The sequence below is a fragment of the Aotus nancymaae genome, unplaced genomic scaffold, assembly GCF_030222135.1.
Source record: "Aotus nancymaae isolate 86718 unplaced genomic scaffold, 86718_ANA_hifiasm-v0.15.2.pri h1tg000062l, whole genome shotgun sequence".
Classification (NCBI taxonomy): Eukaryota; Metazoa; Chordata; class Mammalia; order Primates; family Aotidae; genus Aotus; species Aotus nancymaae.
The window spans coordinates 33051844-33071276 of NW_026988476.1; the positions used below are offsets into that span (position 1 = coordinate 33051844).

A 19433-nucleotide genomic window follows, 5' to 3' on the forward strand; every position below is an offset into this window, starting at 1 on the left:
TAGACAGGTGAGAGGAGAAAATGATGGTCAGGAGCCCTTCTAGGTACTTCATTAACAGTGGACAGCATTACATGTTTTGACATTAGTTATTTGACATTACCTTTAAATAACTGATCAAGGCAATAGAAAAGTATATGCAAAAATAGGCTAAAAGGGGTCAAGTGTGGTGGGTCACGCCTGTAATCCCAGCACTTTGGGAGGCCAAGGCGGAAGGACTGCTTGAGTCCAGGAGTTTGAGACCACCCTAGGCAACACAGTGAGAACCAGTCTCTATAAAAAATAAAAATATCAGCCAGGTGTTGGAGTGCATGCCTGTAGTCCCCACTACTGGGAGGCTGAGGTGGGAGGATCACTTGAGCTTGGAAGTCAAGGCTGCAGTAAGCCGTGATCATGCCACTGCACTCCAGCCTAGGCAATAGTATGAGACTCTGTCTCAAAAAAAAAGGCTAAAATAGTACTACCATTTGGAAAAATGAAGGCCAAAAAGGTTATAAGTATCTACAGACCACAAGAAAGTGAAACTGGCTTTATCTCAGATGCTTACTTTAACGAATTGGTAGTAGCTGCCTGGTGCTCAGTTTTAATAAGCCTTCTGAGGCTAAATCCCAGACTCAGTGGGGAAAGATTCTAAGACCAATCAGCAATATCCACTATGGACACAGCATAGAGAAATTATAGCATGAGTGTGACACATCTGCCTTCCTAGTCTAGAATGTTCATGCAATATTATGTTAACTGCCAGAGAGAATATGGAGACATGTAAGATAGACCCTTCCCTCACAGAGTTTAGAATCTCTTTTGGGAGGCCAGGCACAGAGGCTTACACCTGTAATCCCAGCACTTTGGGAGGCAGAGGCAGGTGGATCACTTGAGGTCAGGAGTTCAAGACCAGTCTGGCCATCGTGGTAAAACCACATATCTACTAAAAAAATTAAAAAAAAAAAAAAATAGGCATGGTGGCGCACTCCTGTAGTCCCAGCTACTTGAGAGGCTGAGGCAAGAGAGTCACTTGTGAACCTGGGAGGTGGAGTTTGTAGTGAGCTGAGATTGTGCCACTGCAATCCAGCCTGGACAACTGACAAGACTCCATCTCAAATTAAAAAAAAAAAAAAAAAAAAAGAATCCCCATGGGGAGACAGAATATAATGACACACATACATACACATTTAGATAATACTGTAAAATGATTAAATAATTATCTCTGATCCCTCTCTTCACGAAAATCTCTCCTCCTTTAAAATCCATAAAATCGTTTTTTCTTTCTTTTGGTCTACCTCTTTGTCTACTTCTACTTATGCGTCTTTGAGTTCCTCCTTCTCTGCGTGTTCCTTTAAAATCAGTATTTCCCAGGACTCTGATTTTATTCCTTTTCTCACTCTCACACGCTTTCCCTGGTCAGTCTCACCACACTCAACCTTACCTATCTACCACGAATACCATGATGATTCAGCTCATACAAATTTCTACTAAAGTCTTCCCCTTGGATTTACCACAAACACCTAAAATTCAACAGTTCCAAAACAATCTATGATCCTCTCTCTACTTCTCTGCCTTCAGTGAATGAATCCTAGATACCCCCGGAACATCTCACATTTCCTAAAACTCTTTCTAGCAGAGGTTGGTTTCTTTCAGCCAAACCTCCATTCAAGAATTCTGAGATGAGATACCTCCTTGCTCCCCACTGCCATTTAGATCATTTCTATTTCCCCACCTCTTCTCCTTCAAAACCACTATTTGCTATTTTCTTAAAACTATCCTCGCCCCTTCCCTAGTTGTATCACCCTCTCTCAAGCATGAAGACCTTAGCTTCATAGCCTCTCTACCTTCCCCATTCCTACTTCTGTCATCATTCTCAGTGGCCTATTTTAACTTGATATACTTCTGTTTCCACATCTGCAAAATGAGAATAATAACTGCATCTACTTCATAGCATAGGTGTAAGGATTAAATAAGTTAATTCAATAAAGTGCTTAGAATAATGCCTGGTACATAGTATGTGCTCAATAAATGTTAAGTCACTATCATTATTTTATTTTATTTTATTATGGTATTGTTTCCCAAACTATCTTCCACAGGGAAATAACAGGTATTACTTTAAAAAAATGCTAATGGTCAAATAAGTTTGGGAAGTGCTGGGTTAAACAGAATAAAATAGGTATCCTTAATAGAGGACTTCTTGGAACCTTTAATATGGTAACATGTGAATTTCCATGTTAGTGGGGACAGGGATTAATGGCATGCTATGGTTTGAATATCTGTCCTCTCCAAAACACATGTTAAAACTTAATACCCAATGTAACAGTATCAAGAAGTAGGACCTTTAAGAAGTGACTGAGGGGCCAGGCGCAGTGGCTCACGCCTGTAATCCCAGCACTTTGGGAGGCCGAGGCAGGCGGATCACGAGGTCAAGAGATAGAGACCATCTTGGTCAACATGGTGAAACCCCGTCTCTACTAAAAATACAAAAAATTAGCTGGGCATGGTGGTGTGTGCCTGTAATCCCAGCTACTCAGGAGGCTGAGGCAGGAGAATTGCCTGAACCCGGGAGGCGGAGTTTGCGGTGAGCCGAGATCACGCCACTGCACTCCAGCCTGGGTAATAAGAGTGAAACTCCGTCTCAAAAAAAAAAAGAAGTGACTGAGTCATAAGGGCTCTGCCCTCATGAATGGATTAGTCCATTCATGAACTACGAATTATGAGCTAATGGATTAATGAGTTATCACAGGAGTGGGTTAGTGATCATGAGAGTGGGTCTGTTATAAAAACTATTTTGGTTCTCTTTTGTAAGCCTCCTGGCAATGTGATACCTTGTGTTGCCTCGGGACTCTTCAGAGTCCCCTCCAGAAAGCCCTCACCAGATGTAGCCCCTTGACCTTGGACTTCTCAGCCTCCTACACTGTTAAAAAATAAATTTGGCCGGGCGCAGTGGCTCATGCCTGTAATCCCAGCACTTTGGGAGGCCGAGGCGGGTGGATCACAAGGTCAAGAGATCAAGACCATCCTGGTCAACATGGTGAAACCCCGTCTCTACTAAAAATACAAAAAATTAGCTGGGCATGGTGGTTCGTGCCTGTAATTCCAGCTACTCAGGAGGCTGAGGCAGGAGAATTGCCTGAACCCAGGAGGCGGAGGTTGTGGTGAGCCAAGATCGTGCCATTGCACTCCAGCCTGGGTAACAAGAGTGAAACTCCGTCTCAATAAATAAATAAATAAATAAATAATAAATAAATAAATAAATTTCTTTTATTTATAAACTATCCAGTCTCAGGTGTTTAGTTATAGCAACAGAAGACAGATAGAGCATTTGGTGTTTTTCAAACTTATTCATGACCATGGAACCTTTTCCCTCCATCAAACTATCTAAGAGGCCTGCTGTTTCCAGAAATATACTTTAGAAAGCACCATATAAAATATTAAATGGGCCTGGCACAGTAGCTTATGACTGTAATCCCATCACTTTGGAAGGCCAAGGTAGGAAGATCGTTTGAGCAAAGAGTTCAAGATCAGTCTGGGCAACATAGTGAAACCCCATCTCCACAAAAAATACAAAAATTAGCAGGTGTGGTGGTGTGTACCTATGGTCCCAGCTACTCAGAAGGCTGAGGTGGGAGACTCCCTTGAGCCCCAGAGGTCAAGGCTACAGTGAGCTGTGATAGCACCACTGCACTCCAGCCTGGGCAAAAGAGCAAGACCCTGTCTCCAAACATAAAAATAAAAAATACAATTAAAAATAAATAAATAAAAATAAAAAATACATTTTAAGAAATAAAGTAATATATTTAACACTAAATGTAGTGTGCTAGACACAGAGTTTAATATGGACTATAAAAGTTACAAAAATTTTCATGAAAAGCAAATTGCTTTTCATAATGTCTCCAAAATAGTAATAACATGAACAAAAATGTTTTTAAAACATTTTAAAAATGAAAATAAAGCAGTATTTTAAAAGAAATATTTCTGGGATTTGGAATACACAAATAAAGAAAAAAAACAGGCTGGGCACAGTGGCTCAAGCCTGTAATCCCAGCACTTTAGGAGGCCAAGGCAGATCACTTGAGGTCAGGAGTTCAAGACCAGCCTGGCCAACATGGTGAAATCCTGTTTCTACTACAAATACAAAAATTACCTGGGCGTGGTGGCATATGCCTATAATCCCAGCTACTCAGGAGGCTAAGGCAGGACAATCACTTGAACCCAGGAGACGGAGGTTGCAGTAGGCCAAGATTAGGCCACTGGGCAACAGAGTAAGACTCTGTCTCAAAAAAAAGGAAAAAAAAACAATTTCTCAAATAAGTGCCTATAAAACCAATGAAATCTGAATAATCTCTGTATAGTAAAACAAACAACAAACAATTCCTCAAACTAACCTCAAATGTTATCTGACATGAGGGCCACAAGAGTCCGCTGAATAACAGCAATTATACATTCTATTTAATACAGCTATATACTAGAGTTTAACTCTCCCTGAGTACAACCTCCTACATGGGTAGCAGACAGAATTAAAGTAAAGTATCTGGGTAAAGGAAGAATATCTGTGCCTTGCCAGGTGCAGTGGATCATACCTGTAATCCCAACACTTTGGGAGGTGAGGCGGGTGGATCATGAAGTCAGGAGTTCAGGACCAGCCTGGCCAATATGGTGAAACCCCGTCTCTACTAAAAATACAAAAATGGCCGGGCATGGTGGCTCACACCTGTAATCCCAGCACTTTGGGAAGCCAAGGTGGGCAGATCACAAGGTCAAGAGATCAACACCATCCTGGCCAACATGGCGAAACCCTGTCTCTACTAAAATACAAAAATTAGCTGGGCATGGTGGTGTGCACCTGTAGTCCCAGCTACTTGGGAGGCTGAGGCAGGAGAATTGCTTGAACTCAGGAGACAGAGGTTGCAGTGAGCCAAGATCATGCCACTGCACTCCAGCCTGGCGCCTAGTGACAGAGCAAGACTCTGTCTCAAAAAAAAAAAATTAGCCAGGTGCAATGGCGGGTGCCTGTAATCCCAGATACTCCGGAGGCTGAGGCAGGAGAATCGCTTGAACCCAGGAGGCAGAAGTTGCAACGAGCTGAGACTGCACCATTGTACTCTAGCCTGGGTGACAGAGCAAGACTCCATCTCAAAAAAAGAGAAAAAAGGCCAAGTGCAGTGGCTCACACCTGTAGTCACAGCACTTTGGAAGGCCGAGGTGGGCGGATCACAAGGTTAGGAGATCGAGACCATCCTGGCCAACGTGGTGAAACCCCATGTCTACCAAAAATACATTTAGCTGGGTGTGGTGGTGTGTGCCTGTGATCCCAGCTACTCGGCAGGCTAAGGCAGAGAATCGCTTGAACCTCGGAGGCAGAGGTTGCAGTGAGCCAAAATTGTGCCATTGCACTCCAGCCTGGCAACAAAGTGAGACTTTGTCTCAAAAGAAGAAAGAAAATAACTGTGCCTCCTCTTACAAATTAGTAAAATGGTTCCAGATCTTAACGTATACCAACAAAGGTCCCAGATCTTTAATTCTAGAAAAATCTGCCTAATCTCTCTCATTATTAGATGTAAACAAAGTCAGCATATTATGCCATTCAATATAACAAATAGTCACTAAATGCCAATATTGTGTTGACATTTGTAATGAGTCTATAATGAATCCCACTAAAAAATAAAGGTGCATTTCTTACCAACAGGTCCATGAACACACACAGTGACAAAGAAAGAACAGAATAAGTAGACATAAAAATATGTGAGGAAACACAGGTAGATAAACAGAGTGTTCTAAACTTCATTTGAGTTTCTAAGGATTTAAATACATACAATTTTTATGCATGAGAGAGATTTACAGAGATTAAGATCTATTCTTTACAGAAAAGGAAAGCATAATGGGACTCGTCAAATAACTAACCAATGGTCAAACAGCAAACCCGCAGTTGGAGAAAGCTTTAGAAAGCAGGAACTCTAATTTCTAACCCTGTTTCTCTATCTCTGCTAATAAAATGATGTTAACAAAGTGTTGCACAAGAAAAGGGGATGGGGTAAAAAGTCAAAATAATTTTTCAGTAGAAAGAAATGTGGGGCCAGGGGCAGTGGCTCAAGCCTATAATCTTAGCATTTTGGGAAGCCAAAGGTGAAGGATCGCTTGAGCATAGGAGTACAAGACCAGCCTGGGCAACACAGTGAGACCTTGCCCCTCCAAAAAATAAACAAAACTAGCCAGGCATGATGGTTTGTGCCTGTAGATCCAACTACAAGGGAAGCTGAGGCAGGAGGATCACTTGAGCTGGAGAGGCACAGCCTGCAGTGAGACAAAATCACACCACTGCACTTTAGTCTAGATGACAAAGTGAGACTGAAGGAAGGAAAGAAAGAAGGAAGAAAGGAAGGAGGGAGGGAGGGAGGGAGGGAGGGAGGCAGGGATTAATTTGCCACACAGACTCAGAGTATATATTACCTCAGTTACTTTTCTTTCTACTTCTGTTCCATCCACATAATACACATCTGTAATGACACGAGTGACAAGTGTGCGTACTTCCCGGATTGTTCTCATGTGACGATGCAAGACATGGCCATGTGGAGGCTGAGGCATATCAAACTCTTCTTCTCCCTGTGACAGAAGACATAGAACATAAGCACAGGTCTCACTGCAAGCTGTCAAAATCACAACCGAATGCTTTATGATGAAAATTGTTTTGAGGGTCCATGAATCTAGTGTGACAGAATCTTCCAACTGTTTTGTTTTAACCACCTATAAATAAGACCAGGGATGGATCAGCTGTATAGCCAGAGGCTAAGAAAAGTTTGTATGAGCATCACCTAAAATGACCTATTTCTGTCTAAATCAAACTCATTACATCTAGTACTTATATCTCCAAACATTTACGCGAACCTTTGAGCCCTAAAAATTCATTATTTTTAATTAAACTGTATTTCTTCTACTTTTGATGCTACCTTGCAAATTAGCAAACAAGTTTACAGTTTACATTTGCAATAGCTGTTTAGAGAAAAGGTAGGCACTCTTTAGTCCTTTACATAAAATCATAATGATTTATCTGTTAATCTCAGTTTATCTGTTTTTCCTGTATTAAAGTGAAAAACCACAGTTTATTACCTAAAACAATATATACTGATCTCTCCTAGAATTAAATATAAAATATTTTGGCTGGGCGTGGTGGCTCACGCCTGTAATCCCAGCACTTTGGGAGGCCAAGGTGGGCGGATCACAACGTCAGGAGTTCAAGACCAGCCTGGCCAATATGGTGAAACCCCGTCTCTACTAAAAATGCAAAAAAGTAGCTGGGTGTGGTGGCAGGTGCCTGTAATCCCAGCTACTTGGGAGGCTGAGGCAGGAGAATCGCTTGAACCCAGGAGGCGGAGGTTGCAATGAGCCAAGATCGTGCCACTGCACTCCAGCCTGGGCGACAGAGCAAGACTCCATTTCAAAAACAAACAAACAAAAAAGAATTAAATATAAAATATTTCATCTACTCCAAAGAACAGATTATGGCTAAAAAGTTGAGCTAGTGTCCAGAAATGGAAAAAATTGCAAATTAAGATTTTATATCCAGTTCTACTATAAGAATAACGTAGGGCTAAATAAGACCCTACATTTTTATTATAACTATTAAATAATATTACTTAGGGGGACGGCGCTTCTTTCACTCAAAAAACATTAAGCAAATATTTATCGAACAACTTAAGGGTGCCAGGTACTGTAGTAGACAAATCACTGCTGGAAAGTTCGGGACAGGTATAATTGATTCAGTACTTCTGAAGAACTTCAAATGCACTATTTCTGATTTACAAAAACACAACAAACGTCTAGTAACTACTGCTATTCAAAAGAACAACTGATTTAACTAATATAGCATCCAGATTCATTATTTCTTGTTCATAATTTTCTATTTACAGGCAGCCTGAGTTCATGCTTTAGTCAGATCTGGGTAATTTTTAAAAGATAACTTCTTAGCAAATTAAATCTTAAAGCCATATTTACCACCTCTAATCATTAGTTAGTTTGGGACTTTCAGCCTTTATGATCTAGGACCTTCCTGTGGCTGATAAAAAGTGCTAGAATTTCAGTCTTGTATTTCTGAAAAAAATTAATGTTTTCTAATAACAACTATATCACATTTTTTCCCTCCCTCTTACATCCCATTGGCTCTGTAATTCTGAAAAGAAAATGCACACTTCTGTCTCTCACCTTATCTCCCCTATGGTGGGATGATTTTACTTTCAGCATTCAATATCAAAGTAGCCAAAAATGCAATAATGGTAATTCTGCATTTTTTTCTGACATGTGGTAGTAATTTACCAAAAGGTTTCAATAATTGATCTGAATAATCTCCACTCCAATCTCAACTTGGAAACAGGCAGAGGTGAAATATTTACTAAAATGGAGATATGAAAATTATGTGAATAGTTATAAATAATATCAAAGGCATGGAACACTACTCATCCAATTCTTTAAAATACTTCTACATACGGCTGGGTGTGGTGACTCATGCCTGTAATCCCACCACTTTGGGAGGCCCAGGCGGGCAGATCACAAGTTCAGGCTTTTGAGACCAACCTGGCCAACATGGTGAAACCCCGTCTCCACTAAAGATACAAAAAATTAGCCAGGCATGGTGGCATGCACCTGTAATCCCAGCTACTCAGGGGGCTGAGGAGAAAAAGCACCTGAACCTGGGAGGTGGAGGTTGCAGTGAGCTGAGGTTATGCCACTGCACTCCAGCCTGGGCAATAGGGCGAGACTGTCTCAAAAAAAAAAAAAATACTTCTACATCTACAACTGTGTCTTAGGAATGGTTAAAGCACAGGCCTGTACCACCTCAATCATCAGGATGCCCACCCATGAGAACTATGATAGCCTGAACTTCCTTCTTACACACACAATATGACTATTCCCCCACTAAAGAGAAAGTGGGTCTAAAAGGTTTCAGTGCTTTACATATCCCTTGAAATGTGGCCAAGAAGCTACCCTGCATTCTTCCAATTACAACAGCCATATGAATGATCACTTCAAGAGAGAGACTTAAGCGTGTCTGAGAGAATACAAAGCAAAGGTAAAGGGGGCAGATAAAAAGAAAGCTATCCTTCCTCTCTTCAAATAGTCTTCTGAAAAGAGGTGTCTGTAAAATAAATAAATTGATGATCATATCACCATTAAGGGAAGGAAACAAAATGAAAATAAAACCATACTTTCCCTTCATAGGAAACCTGGTTTCATGTCCATTTTGATATACAAATGAAAATTTCAGGATTGTCAAAGTAGGCTGCTTATGCTTTTCTACTAGCACTGGCCTATGTCCTGCCTACACTGAAGGGGATTTTTAAAAAGCACTGACACCTGGAAAACTTGCACACAGCCTTTCTCATTTGCTACTCTCTCTTCAAAAGATGGCACACCAATTTCAATTTCTGTTATTCCATACATCATCTATATATTTTTATTATGGTAAAATCTGTATAACATAAAATTTGCCATTGTCTTGAGCACAATGCTCATATGCCACAGGTGTTCAATAAATAAAAACTGTATTTTGTTTTTATAAAACAAACAACTTGGACAATCAGAATGAGTGGTACATCGATAGTGAAGATTTCCTAAGTAGATCCCAAATGAAGATAATCTACCACAGCAACTGAAAAGGCAATTTGGCCACTACAGTATCTCCTTTATCTGAGGGAGAAGTGTGCCAAAACCCCCAGTGGATGCCTGAAACTGCAGATAATACTGAACCCTATACACTATGTCTCTTCCTATACATACAGACATATTTATAAATCAAGCACAGAAAGAGATTAATAACTAATAATGAAATAAACTTTAACAATACACTGTTCATAATTTCATAGATAGATATGTTCTTACTATACATTTTAGTAACTTCAGCATATGATTTTTTTTCCTTTCCTTATTAAGACCTTTTACCTTTTCACTTAGAGGAAGCACTTTACGACTTTTCTGGCATATTCAGATTGTCAACATCACTACTCTCAAACTTCGGGGCAAAAGTAAAACAAGGGTTACCTGAAGGCAAGCACTGTAATAGCATGACAGTTGATTTGATAACCACAATGGCTACTAAGTCATTAACAGGCAGGGAGCATATACAGCATGGATATGCTGGGAAAATGGAGCATTCACATCCTCGCCAGAACTAAGAGGGACAGCACTTGATTTTAACACATTACTCAGAACAGCACACAATTTAAAACTTATTATTTCTATAATTTTCCATTTAATAGTTTTGGACTGCAGCTGACCATGGGCAACTAAAACCAAAGAAAAAGAAACCAGTGATAAGTGGAGACTACTGTTAACTAGTAACTTCTAAATTTTCTCTGCCATAGATCCTACTCTGCCACTCAATGAAATGTTGTGAACTTCTACATATTTGTTAACACATACATTTCTACCACTTATTTTTAGCTACTCAATTTTTTTTAAGAGACAAAGTCTCACTATGTTGCCCAGGATAGTCTCAAACTCCTGGGTTCAAGTAATCCTCCCACCTGGGCCTCCGAAAGTGCGGGGATTACAAGAGTGTGCCACCACGCACAGCCACCTACTTAATTTCTACTAGTACTCATACTTTCCTACTCTGTTCCCTGGAACCTGATATTCTTCCAGCCTCACTTTCATCCACCCTAATCCTTTTCCTCCCATTAGCTTCTAGTCTAGCCTCTCTTCTGCAGTTCCTAGTCACCTGGGGACTTTTCCCTCTCTCTCTCTCTCTCTATTCCTGTTACTGTTCTTTCTGTTTCAAATACTGAAATACACTATTCTTCGTGCTGCTTCTTTCCCTGTTACTGTCTACTCTCTAAATTCCGAGAACCATGATGAAATAGACTTAAGGGAGAGAAAATTAGATCTGATGGTTAGAGGGGAAGATAAAAAATGATGGAGAAGGAAAAGAGTGAATGTAGAAGAATATTACAGGACCCAAGCTGATCTCTGGCTTTCTTCTCCACTAAAGACCTACCTGAAAAACTCTAGCAATACTACATTTTCCCTCAAAGACGACTGGCTATAGCTACCCACAGTATCACTACCATATCTGTATCTTGGAAAAGTTGTTTTTGTCTTTTAACCATTGTTCTATACAAAACTGTCAAGAACTGCCATTAGATAGACATGCCACAACTTAAATTCTCTGAGAATCCTGAAAGTCAACAACAGGGCCTCTGATGCACCCTAGTATGTATGTTCTCTCACCTGGCTATGGAGCGACTCTGTATCATCCCCAGGAGCACTGACTGGTTTCTCACCACTCCCCCTCTCAGTCTGAACTGTGGCATCTTGCTTTCCAAAGTTCTGGTCCACTGTACTGGTCCCCTGCTCACACACAATCTTTATAGTCTGGGTTGCTGCTGAAACAGTTTCTGGGACCCTCAGGGAACACTCCATGGTTTGGATTCCTATGTTATTTTGGCTGGGCCTTTCAATCAAGGCCTTACTAGGATTTTCCTGATTAGTATTCCGTCCTTCTTTCTGGTCTTCTAGCACATCCATCACCATTGCTTCTCCTTGAGGACTGGATGGCCCTTGTATGACCACCTTCTGGGAAGCAGGAGAAACAAGGTCCTTGACAGGACTAATGGGCTTCATAGGCTGTTGACTCTGCCTCATTGTATGGTCACTCTCCAATTTTTCTTTCTCCTCTTCTCCTTGAGAACTTGGAAAGTGGAGCAAGTTCCCCCTGAAAATGCAACATAGAAAGAAGCCATGTCAATTAAGCAAGTGCATGTGTCAACATGTGTGTGTGTGTGTGCGCATGTGCACGTGTGTGCATGTGTGTGTAGTGGAAAGGGGGAGCCATATTTTGACAATATGAAAAATGTAAAGAAGGGAGAAATTAAGGTAGTTAAGCATCATCACCTTGGGAGGCCTCTCATAATTTCACCCCTGTAAGAAATATTACAGTAGATAGAACAATTCCCACATGATGATAAAATAGTCATAAAATTTCTTCCCATTACTAGCTATGAACTCTGAAACTTGATGCAGGAAAATGAAGTAAACAAAAAGATGTAAACCAATTACTGAAGTCACAGACAATGAAGGACAACTTAGGGATCTATTTTGAAAACAGATCAATTAAGTCAAGATGTCTCATCTGGCTTTATGAATGGTTCTAACATTCCTTAACTGATTCCTAGCATTCTAGATACTGTTTATCCTCTCCTGACCAATATTTTTAGGAAAGGAAATCTGATTTATAAAGAATAAAGTTGTAGGTAGATTCTAGTTTTGTCAGCTATACTGATGTATGTCTACAACTAAACATCTCAGAATGAACTGGTTTCTCAAAGACAGTTATCAAGATATAACCCATTTATTTTCCTAAGTCATCCCACTTGGGTATCAGTGATTTGTTCCTTTATTCCATAAGCATTTGCTGAATGTCTTCTACAAACCACATACCATGATTTCTGAAGTGACTAGGAGCTTTATTAAATGTCCCTAACAATTCTCCAGAATAAAAAGGTCCAGGCTAACTGCAAGTCAACAGAAATTTGACACTGATGTCTTAACCATCTTTATATGTAAAACACCTAACTCACAGCTTAATATAAAATAGATGCTTACTACATGTACTTTGAACAGAAGAATGAATGTTCTCTGAATCAATCAACTGCAAAACCTACTCATAGATTAAATCAACATAATGCAGTTTTAGGCTCCATTACATGTACAATAGCCAGAATAAAGATCAAAGGAATCCATTCTGAACTGATCATGCTAAGACCACATATGGAATATCTGTTTCAGTTCTAGGCATGACAGTTTACAAGGCATAAACTGTAGAAAAACACACAGAAGGTAACATGTAGGATGCTAAGGGGCCTAGAAACCATGTCATATGTTGATTTAAGTATGTGGCCAGAAAAAGATAGAGTTGGGGCTGTCTCCTACTTGAGAGAAGCTCTTATCCTTAGGATCTCAGCTTGCTTAGGTCAACAGAGTAAAGGAAGCGGGAAGTGCTCTTTAGGGATTGCTCTGCTCTAGATCTTGAAGGAAAAGGAAAAAAGAAGTTTCTGAGATTTCTATACTGTTTAACTCAACTACCAGAACAGGACCTCACAGTGGGATTTAGAATAGATTTCTAGCCAAGAAGAGCTTAGCACACATTTGGTTGTTACAGTTTATGTCCTATCTCTCAGGAACCTCAACTGAATGAGAATATATGGTTCAATGAAGAAGAACATGACTGCCAGGAGACATCTACCATGAGTAGCAGTTACCTCTTGTGAGGTTTATAAACCGTCATATATGTAAGATATTGAGCACAGCAGCTGCTCAATCAATATTAGATGCATAAGACAAAGCAATTAAAGAGACTCAGTTCACCTTCAATATCAACTGAATATTCATATTTGAATCTTTAACACATCTAACATATCAATGGCTGAGCAAGAAGGAAAGGATTCAAAAGCCAGAAGAGCCAGGATTTTAGGAATTCAATTATTGTTGCTTCCCATCCTAAACAAGCTTATAAATTTTATCTCATGCTACAAACTAAATATCTATGTCTCCTTCACCCCAAGACTCATATATTAAATCCTAATCCCCAAGGTGATGGTATTAAGAGGAAGAGCCCTTATAAGGGCCAGTGCCCTTATAAAAGAGACCTCATAGAACTCCCTTGCCCCCAACTGCCATGTGAGAACAGCTGTCTATGAACCGGGAATCAAGCCCTCACCAGACACCAAATCTGCCAGTGCTTTGATCTAGAACTTCTCAGCCTTCAGAAATGTGAGAAATAAATTCTGTTGTTTGTAAGCCACCTAGGCTATGGAAGTTTGTTGTAGCAGCCCAAAGAGACTAAGACACCTCAGAAGCTGTTTATTCAGGTTAGAATATCTGAATGGAATTTTATTTCTACAGTAATCCAATAAATTATAAGAAGTGCCATACTTCTCCCTTTCCATTAATTCCAGCTATGCAATTCTACTCTAGTCACTATATGTCAGACTTAGAAACTAATACTAAGAGAGTAAATTTTAGGCTGGGCACAGTGGCTCATGCCTGTAATCCCAGCACTTTGGGAGGCTGAGGCAGGTGGATCACTTGAGACCAGAAGTTCAAGACCAGGCTGGCCAACATGGTGAAACCCTGTATCTACTAAAAATGCAAAAATTAGCTGGGCATGGTGGCACATGCCTGTAATTTTAGCTACTCAGGAGGCTGAGGCACAAGAATTGCTTGAACCAGGGAGGCAGAGGTTACAGTGAACCGAGATCATCCCACCGCACTCCAGCCTGGGCAACAGAACGAGATTCCGTTTAAAAAAAAAAAAAATCCTGAAAAGTAAATTTTAGCAGAAAAAAGCATGGATAAAGTTAATCCAAACTGAGGCCGGGCACAGTGGCTCATGCCAGTAGCAGCACTTTGAGAAGCCAAGACAGGTGGATCACCTGAGGTCAGTAGTTCAAGACCTGCCTGGCCAACATGGCAAAACCCTGTCTCTACTAAAAATACAGAAAAATTAGCCAGGTGTGGTGGCATATACCTGTAGTCCCAGCTACTTGGGAGGCTGAGGCAGAAGAAACCCTTAAATCCAGGAAGGAGAGGTTGCAGTGAGCCGAGGTTGCCCCACTGCACTTCTAGCCTGCATGACAGAGCAAGATTCCATCTCAAAAAAAAAAATTAAATTGAAATAGAGAAGAATAACTTTCCATATTTAACAAATGTCTAACTATTCTATTCTGAGTGTAGCTCTGTTTATGAAGCATCTGGAATCAAATCCAGCTAAAATCCCACGTCTTTGCTCCACCAAAGTTAAACAATATCACCAACACTTTGGCACCTCTATTTTAAAATGCTTAAAAAAAAAAAAAGCAAGGCAATACAATGACATCAATAAATTTACTAATAGCTGGGCCATTACTACACCACTTTTTAAATCACATGATTTCCTTACCATCAGGATCATTTGATATCCAAGAATATCAACAAGCACACACTTACCAGAATGCCCATTTAAAGCAGACATCTTTCCTTCAATAATGAACACAGAAACGTAGAAATTATGCTGTTACTTTTTTTTTTTTTTGAGACAGTCTCACTCTGCTGCCCCGACTGTAGTGCAGTAGCACCATCTTGGCTCACAACCACCGCCACCTCCAGGGTTCAAGTGATTCTCGTACCTCAGCCTCCAGAGTAGCTGGGGACTACAAGCAAGGACCACCCCACCTGGCTAATTTTTGTACTTTAGTAGAGATAGGGTTTCACCTTGTTGGCCAGGCTGGTCACTAACTCCTGGACTGAAGTGATCCTCCTGCCTCAGCCTCCCAAAATGCTGGGATTACAGGTGTGAGCCACCCTGTCCGGCCTTTCCTTTTGAGACAGAGTTGCCCAGCCTGGAGTGCAATGGCACGATCTCAGTTCACCGCAACCTCTGCCTCCCAGGTTCAAGCAATTCTCCTGCCTCAGCCTCCTGAGTAGCTGGGATTACGGGCATGCACCACCACGCCTGGCTAATTTTGTATTTTTAGTAGAGACAGCATTTCTCCATGTTGGTCAGGCTGTTCTCAACCTCCCAACCTCAGGTGATCCACCCACTTCGGCCTCCCAGAGTGCTGGGATTACAGACGTAAGCCACCGTGCCCAGCCTTTTTAAAAAAAAAAAAAAAAAAAAAACAAGGTCTGGCTCTGTTGCCCAGGCTGGAATGCAGTGGCACGATCTTGGCTCACTGTAAACTCCATCTCCTGGGCTCAAGCCATCCTCCCACCTCAGCATCCCAAGTAGCTGGGACTACAGGCATGCACTGCCACACCTGGCTAATTTTTGTACTTCTTCTTCTTTTTTTTTTTTTTTTTTTTGAGAAGGAGCTTTGCTCTGTTGCCCAGGCTAGAGCATAATGATGTGATCTTGGCTCACTGCAACCTCCACCTCCTGGGTTCAAGTGATTCTCCTGCCTCAGCCTCCCAGGCAGCTGGGATTACAGGGACCCGCCACCACGTCCATCTAATTTTTTATATTTTTGTAGAGATGGTGTTTCACCATGTTGGCCAGGTTAGTCTTTTTTTTTTTTTTTTTTTTTTGAGACGGAGTTTCGCTCTTGTTACCCAGGCTGGAGTGCAATGGCGCGATCTCGGCTCACCGCAACCTCCGCCTCCTGGGTTCAGGCAATTCTCCTGCCTCAGCCTCCTGAGTAGCTGGGATTACAGGCATGCACCACCGTGCCCAGCTAATTTTTGTATTTTTAGTAGAGACGGGGTTTCACCGTGTTGACCAGGATGGTCTTGATCTCTTGACCTCGTGATCCACCCACCTCGGCCTCCCAAAGTGCTGGGATTACAGGCTTGAGCCACCGCGCCCGGCCGGCCAGGTTAGTCTTGAACTCCTGACCTCGGGTGATCCTCCCACCTTGGCCTCCCAAAGTGCTGCGATTACAGGCGTCAGCCACCGTGCCCAGCCAATTTTTGTACTTTTTGTAGAGACGACGTTTTACCATGATGCCCAGGCTGGTCTTGAACTCCTGAGCTCAGGCAATCCACCCACCTCGGTCTACCAAAGTGCTGGGATTACAGGTGTGGGCCACCACACCCAGCCAAATCATGCTACTTATATCACTATTAGTGATATACCTACTGACAAAACATTATCACATTGCCTAATTATGAAATCACTGAATTTTAGAGGTGAAAGATACTTCACTTGATAATGAAAACACAGGTTCAATTCCACTGCCATTACTTATCTCTCTACACTAAACATAAGAATCATGTATTCCATACAAGATACTCTTTATTCTTTATTTTTTTGAGACAGGGTCTCATGCTGTCCCCCAGCCTGAAGTGCAGTGGTGCAACCATAGCTCACTGCAGCCTCGACCTCCCAGATTCAAACAATCAACCCACTTCAGTCTTCCAAGTAGCTGGGACCACAAGCGCATGCCACCACATCCAGCCTTTTTTTTTTCCTTCGGCAGAAACAGGGTCTCACTTTCTCTGCACATCTGTGACCAAAATGCTAATTAAAAAAAAAAGAAAGAAAAGAAACAGGGTCTTACTATGTTACCCAGGTTCATCTCAAACTCCTAGCCTCAAGGAATCCCTGTGCTTTGGCCTCCAAGTGCTGGGACTATAGGCATGAGCCACTGTGACCAGTCACCTCCTTAATTACTTAAACAGAGAAAAAAGACCTGTAACTCAACTTTTTTCCTGCCTCAGAACTGTTCTAAGAGATTATGGAGTAAAGAAATTATGGGGCTAAGCACGGTGGCTCACACTTACAATCCCAGCACTTTGAGAAGACAAGGCAGGAGGATCACTTGAGCCCAAGAGTTTGAAACCAGCCTGGGCAACACAGTAAGTGCTGGGATTACAAAAAGTTAAAAAAAAAAATTAGCCAGACATGGTGGCACATGCCTGTAGTCCTAGCTACTAAGGGGGCTGAGGCAGGACTGCTTGAGCCTAGGCGTTTGAGGCTGCAGTGAGCTACTACTACACCATTGCACTTCAGCCTGGGTTATAGAGTGAGACCCTGTCTCTAAAAAGAAAAAGAAATTACAGAAAAATTAATTCCATTAAGTCTTAAAAACTTTAAATTTGGGATGCTAAACATCTCATATTTTGCTCTGTGACAAGCTAAAGAGAAATAAAAAGTCTGTTGAAAGTAAACATGATTTCCAAAATAAAAACTAATCTGAGTAATATAGAATTACATCAATTATTTTCATAGGCAGGGCATGGGGGCTTCCATTTGTATTCCCAACACTTTTGGATGTCAAGGTGGGAGGACTGCTTGATCCCACGAGTTTGAAACTAGACTGGACAACATAGTGAAAAGCCATCTCTACAAAGAATAGAAAACTTAGCCAGTATAGTGGCACATGCCTATGGTCCTCGCAACTGGGGAGGCTGAAGCCCTGGAGGTAAAGGCTTCAGTGAGCCCTGTTCACACCACTTCACTCCAGGCTGGGTGACAGTGTGAGACCCTATCTCAAAATCAATTAATTAATTTATTTATTTATTTATGAAGACAGTCATTTCAAATTTATACAACTGGCAGATAAAGACAAAAATGTGTATCTATAAAACATTTAATAAAATTTCTCATGATAGCTCATGAATCTATCCAGAATACGTTATAGTCCCTTAAGGTTAAAAAAAAAAAAAAAAAAAAAGGTAAGCTCAAGCTCACAAAATAGTAGCAGTGCATCCTAGTCTGTTTTCTGCTGCTATAACAGAATTCCCACGAGACTAGGAAATTTATAAAGAAAAGATTCACAGGATTTGGCTCATGGTTCTGAAGGCTGGAATGACCAAGAGCATGGCACCAGCATCTAGATGGCCACTTAGTGCGGGCCTTCTAGCTGCATCGTAGCATGGTAGAAGGCATCACATGGTGAGGGTAAATGCAAGAGGGTGGAATGGGGGCCAAACTGCCCCTTAACCCTTTATAATTAACCCATGGTCATTGTAACAGCCTTAATGCATTCATATGGGCAGTGCTCCCATGATTACCTCGTGTGTGTGTGTGTGTGTGTGTGTGTGTGTTTTCAACTTCTGTAGCTTTATACCAATACCACTAATTATCTCTCAACACTTGCACTGGGGTTAAGTTTCCAACACATGCAACAGTCAAACCATAGCACAGCACATAAAAGGATTTTGGCACCAACCATTTTGTGAACCAATGTAGCCCAAAAGATTCTATGAAAATAATGCTTACCTGATGGGTGTGGTGGGAGTATCCTCGCTTCGAGCCTCATTCTCTTGCCAGAAGACAGACATGGTCTTCTGGGGACTAAGATAATATATTAAAGCAATATAATTGTTAGTTTGGAAAAGAAAAGTACCTTTGGAGATTATCCTTGTATACAAAGAGGAAATAAAATGCTTTCTCTGCATACCACACTCCAAACCACCTTATACCAAAATGCAGATTCTTCATACTTGTTTTGAATTAGCGTAATTTAAAATTCTCAAACAAGACTCACTGGAAATAAGGTGGACAGAGGACTGTATTAAGTTCCATAAAGATGCAATCAGCAAAATCCAGAATGTAGAAAAATATATAACAATCTGTACCTTCAACAAATAATTTGCAAGAGGCAAAAAAAAAAAAATTAGAGGGGTAGTCTATACATTTTAAAAGACTTAAGGAGACATCATCAAATGCAGTATGTGAACCTCAGATCTTGAGTCAAACAAACTGTAAAACACTATTTATGAGACAATCAGAGAAATCTGAACACTGAGTATTTTAGGATATTAAGGAACCATTGTCAATTTTTTAAAGTATGATAATAGTAATATGGTTAAGGTTTAAATTAAGAATCTTTATCTTTTGGAGACAGCATTGAAGTATTTCAGATAAAATTATATAATGCTAAAATTATCTTCAAAATTATTCAGTAGGGAGCGGGTGCTGGAAATATCTATAAATGAATCAAGACTGGCCACAGGTAATTCTTGGAACTGGGTGATGAATACAT

The 19433-nt window shown here is 40.9% G+C and overlaps 2 protein-coding genes across 8 annotated transcripts in view; both read right to left on the reverse strand.

Moving 5' to 3' along the window:
* The window catches only part of TP53BP1 (tumor protein p53 binding protein 1), a 119365-nt gene that overhangs the window by 19788 nt on the left and 80144 nt on the right, over positions 1 to 19433 (reverse strand). For all 7 annotated transcript variants that reach the window (XM_012442205.3, XM_012442206.2, XM_012442207.2 and 4 more), the window contains 3 exons: positions 18668 to 18742; positions 11200 to 11683; positions 6430 to 6582 (listed from right to left, as the gene is read on the reverse strand). In XM_012442205.3, the coding sequence (XP_012297628.2) occupies positions 6430 to 6582; positions 11200 to 11683; positions 18668 to 18742 (712 nt within the window). The remainder of the gene's footprint in view (positions 1 to 6429; positions 6583 to 11199; positions 11684 to 18667; positions 18743 to 19433) is intronic.
* On the reverse strand, positions 2628 to 5674 carry LOC135270390 (putative uncharacterized protein CCDC28A-AS1). The gene is made up of 3 exons (XM_064365713.1): positions 5667 to 5674; positions 4826 to 4950; positions 2628 to 3070 (listed from the first exon to the last, which is right to left on the reverse strand). Exons 1-3 carry the CDS (start codon positions 5672 to 5674, stop codon positions 3006 to 3008), a joined length of 198 nt encoding a protein of 65 aa, XP_064221783.1. The 3' UTR covers positions 2628 to 3005.

What these genes read in the sequence shown, in the direction of transcription:
- LOC135270390 (XM_064365713.1), bottom strand. An exon ending in CCAAGTAGCTGGGACTACAG is followed by an intron (nt 3,071 to 4,825) that starts GTGCACACCACC and finishes CTGGAATTACAG; the next exon opens with GCACGAACCACCATGCCCAG.